At 50.4% G+C, this 4,088-nt stretch overlaps 1 protein-coding gene across 1 annotated transcript; it reads right to left on the reverse strand.

Moving 5' to 3' along the window:
* Window positions 1-1,169: 1,169 nt before the first annotated feature.
* Window positions 1,170-2,249, reverse strand: TMEM30B (transmembrane protein 30B). The gene has a single exon (XM_049770461.1). It carries the CDS (start codon window positions 2,229-2,231, stop codon window positions 1,182-1,184), a length of 1,050 nt encoding a protein of 349 aa, XP_049626418.1. The 5' UTR covers window positions 2,232-2,249; the 3' UTR covers window positions 1,170-1,181.
* Between the last annotated feature and the right edge of the window lie 1,839 nt (window positions 2,250-4,088).

Raw genomic sequence — 4,088 nt, forward strand, 5'->3', positions numbered from 1 at the left:
GGTCTTCTCATGAAAGATAATTTTCTCACGGCAGAGTCATTATGCTAATAACAAATGAACAAAGTGGCTGGTACCATTTGTGCCTTTAAGATTAAAGTTCAAAAGAATTAAGCAAACAGTCACAAAGATAAGACCAATATAACCTTTATTCTCTTTCAAAAACCCTAGAGAATAGGAACCATATTTTCTAATTTAATCTGAGTACTTTAGGTCTCAGAGTCGCATTTAAAATTTTATAGCAATGGACAGAATATAATTCTATTTTTAAAGATTAAAAAACAACTGGTTACTCTCAACTCAATATGGTAAAAATAAATAGTGAATTCTCTTATCCAACATAGGGGCTGCTGACTTGCCGATCAGATATGCTTAATAAAAAATATTCCTCTTACATCTAATGAGATTTTCGCTGTCTGCATACCAACCCACCCAGTACAGCACAGATTCCAAAATTTGGTGGGACTCTCCAAAAGAGCTTGTTAACTTCAGTTCAAGGTCACGTCCTGGCCTTACTATGTCCAAATCTCTGAGGACAAAGCTTCCTGATTTCATATTTTAAACAAGCATCATCTCCCCATTCCTCCAGGCCATCTGCAAGTTTTCATTTTCTGCTGCCAACCCACACGGTCCCTGGGGACCACCCCCAAGAACCCTTGTGCAGTGAAAAAAAGAAAAAGAAAGAAAAAGAAAAAGCTCCAAGTAGGCGCCATGAACCAACTGGAAGAAGATTTTGAAAAAATAATTTTACCTCTGGAGGCTTGTCTGTTCCCCAGAGGGGCTGAAACAGGTACAACGAGGACATGTGTCCTTGTGCAACCCAAGAGACCAGGGAAAGTGTCCCTAGGGGGGGTTGGAGTCCTTCCTTCCTTCCTCCCCAGACCTCTCCATCAGGATGGTTGGTTGGAAAGTAATTGAGGCTTGGCTTGGGCCTGTCTGAAGCAGGTCCATGAGGCCCCTAACATGCCCACCTAGAAACACATGATGGAAACCACCAGGTCGTGTCCTTGTGCAACTAGAGAGACCAGAGAAAGTGTCCCCATAGGGGATCAGAGTCCTTCCTTCCTCTCCAGACCTCTCTCCACCAGGATGCTTGGCAAATGATTGAGTCTTGGCCTTGGGCCTTGGGCCTGCAGGAAGGATGCTCAGAAAAGCAGCTGTCCATTAACCAACCAACCAACCAATCAGTCCTCATCTTCCTCTTCATCCTGCTGGTCCTGGTAGCGAATATACACCACCAACATGACAAAGCCGGTGAGGATGCAGAGGGACCCGACCACCAGGTAGGCGATGCCCAAGAAGGGGTTCTTGCCGCCCATCCAGGAGATGTTGCTGAAGATGAGGCGCTTCTGGCCCCCGAAGGGGCGCACAGGGTAGTTATAGGTGATGTTAACCCTGTAACTGCCCCGGGGGAGCCCAGCCGTGTAGTTGCCATGACGGATGCGCGCGTAAAGCTTGCGGAAAGTGGGCAAGGCCGCGGTGCGCATCCAGACCACGAAGTCCTGGTTGACGAAGCCCGTGTTGTTGGGGTCGGGGCTGAGCTCATAGACGGGTCGGGGCCAGTTGGGGGGCGGCGAGGTGCCCCGGAAAGCCAGTGCCAGGCTGCCGTTCACGAGGGGCGGGTTGTGGAACTTCACGTGCAGGTCGGTCCACCAGGCGATGCCCGTGCGCTCTAGCGGCACCTCCACGTAGGCGCCCCCGGGTCCTCGCCGGTGCCAGAGCGAAAAGGAGTCGTTGAAGAGGCTGTTGGCGATGGCCCCGCATGGGGCCACCGGTAACCCGGCCGAGCTGTACTGGTACGGGTAGCACTCGTTGGCAGGTTGGCGCAGTGCCCACGTCAGGCCGCTGAGCTGCGCGTCGTCCCGGGACACCCCATAACGCCGGTTGTTCTGGTAGAAGTTGCTCAGCTCGTAGTACACGTAGATGGGACCCGGGAAGAGTTCGGGGAGCGAGAAGAACCAGGCGCAAGAGCAGCGTTTTGGAGGCGCGGCCGAGGCGCACAGGGAGCAGTTGCCGGGCGTCGGGTACCCCGTGTAGTCGTGCCCCAGCTCCTTGATGGCGTTGGAGGAGTAGAAGAGGCCCAGCCCCAGCCCCAGGAAGGCCAGGCCGGCGATGAAGAAGAGGGGCAGGGCGATGCTGGCGGACAGGAGAGGCTGCCAGGCCGGGAGACGCTGCTGCGTAAAGGCGGTGTTGTCCGGCTGCTGCGCGCCCCGCGCCGACGCGCTCCAAGTCATGTTGGAGACGGGTTCTGGGCCCCCAGAACTTCCGGCTGAGGTTCTAGGCTGGTGGTTCCGAGAGTCGGGATCACCCACAGGCCTCTCCACTTCACCCCAGTTCCGCCTAGGCCCAGGTGACCGCCACCTGCTCCGCCTCTAGGGAGGTGAACCTGGCCGCACCCTCGCGCTCGCGTCCAGGCTGGCTCGAGTTACCGCCCCAGCTCGGCTAGGGTTGGCTTGGGTTGGGTTGGGTCGGTGCCCCAGCTGGCTCCGCCTTCCTCACACCCCCACCAGGTGAGTCAGTGGCCCAGGTATGACCTTGGGGACTGCCTGGCTGGTTGGCTGGCTTTCTCCAAAATGCAGGAGCTGCCACCAGCAAACTCACTGGAGATCTGGCCCGGTTGCGTCCTGGAGAGGAGGAGGTTTGCGGGTGGTTCTTTTTTTTTTTTTTTTTTTTTTTTTTTTTGCCAGCAGGTCCTAGAGACTCTTGTCTTTGCAGGTTGGGTTGGCACCTTTACCTTTTCGCTGTGATTCCTATAGCAGGGAGGTTAAGCTTGAGATAGTGAATCTCCGTGGAGTTCAAAGGCTGCAAATGGCATTATTTTTCCAGAGGCACAGGGATGTGGCTCAGAAGTAAAGCAGCAAAAAAAAAAAAAAAAAAAAAAAAAAAAAAAAAAAAAAAAAAAAAAGGCAAAAACAAAACTGAAAGTCTAATACTGTCTTGAAGGGAAAAGGATTTTCCTGCTAAGGGTTCATTCTGGTTCTACGAGTAAGAAAAGTGGGACGTCTCTAGAAATAAAAAGGAGCCAGGGTCAGAGAGATTGGTCAAGGCGCTGGCTTGTTTTGCATGCTGCTGGCCAGGGTTCGATCTTGGGTATCCCACATAGGACCCCCAGAACACTGCCAGGAGTGATTCCTAAGGGCAGAGCCAGGAGGAATCCCGTGAGCATGCTGGGTGTAGCCCCAAATCAAAACCGAACAGAAATGCATAAAATGAGTAAAAGGACCCTTAGGGCCTGGGCGATATGGTTAGGGAGCCTGCCATTTGCAATCACACCTGGATTCGGACTGGGCACCCAATAGGATCCCCCAAGCATCACCAGGACTTAATTCCTTAGTGCAAAGCCAGGAGTAAATCCAGAGCACTGCCGGTTGTGGCCCAAAGCCGCTAAATTAAAATAAATAATAAATAAAGGAACCAGAAAATAAAAATTAGGGACTCGGATCCCAGAACTGATACAGCTTCCTGCAACAACACCAGTCACTAAGCTCTTTTGGAGATTTCTAACATCGCTCTGGCACCAACTTGTGCCAGTCTGATATGATAACGAGGACAATGAGGAAATGACAACTTGACCTAAGACCAGGTTGTCCTATCACATCATCTAACACTAAGTGGAAATCAGAGATATATCGTCCTTTGATCTGTGCATGTGGCTGCCCAGGACGGACCTGGGTTTGAGTCCCGGCATCCCATATGGTCCCCCTAGCCAGGAGCGATTTCTGAGAGCATAGTCAGGAGTAGCTCCTGAGCATCACCGGGTGTGACCCCCCCCAATAAAAACCAAAAAACAAAACAAAATAAAAACAAACTGGGAACAATGGGTGGAATTAATTTTGGACATTGAATGGCCAAAACAACTCTATTATAGAAATTTATGAACCACATGTTTACATGATTTAAAAAAAAAGAATTGATATGTATTTCTTTTTCTTTATTTTAAAATAAACTTGAAATAAATTAAAATGTTAAAAAAAATTAGGGACTCTGGGGAGATGGCTTAAAGTGTTGGATGGAGTTCAGGGTTTAATCTGAGCACTCCCAGGGCTATACCTCTAAAAAAAAAAAGCATAGAGTCAGGAGTAGTTCCTGAG

Source organism: Suncus etruscus, chromosome 3 (assembly GCF_024139225.1).
Source record: "Suncus etruscus isolate mSunEtr1 chromosome 3, mSunEtr1.pri.cur, whole genome shotgun sequence".
Taxonomy (NCBI): domain Eukaryota; kingdom Metazoa; phylum Chordata; class Mammalia; order Eulipotyphla; family Soricidae; genus Suncus; species Suncus etruscus.

What these genes read in the sequence shown, in the direction of transcription:
- TMEM30B (XM_049770461.1), bottom strand. Translation starts at nt 2,231, where the DNA reads ATGACTTGGAGCGCGTCGGCGCGGGGCGCGCAGCAGCCGGACAACACC.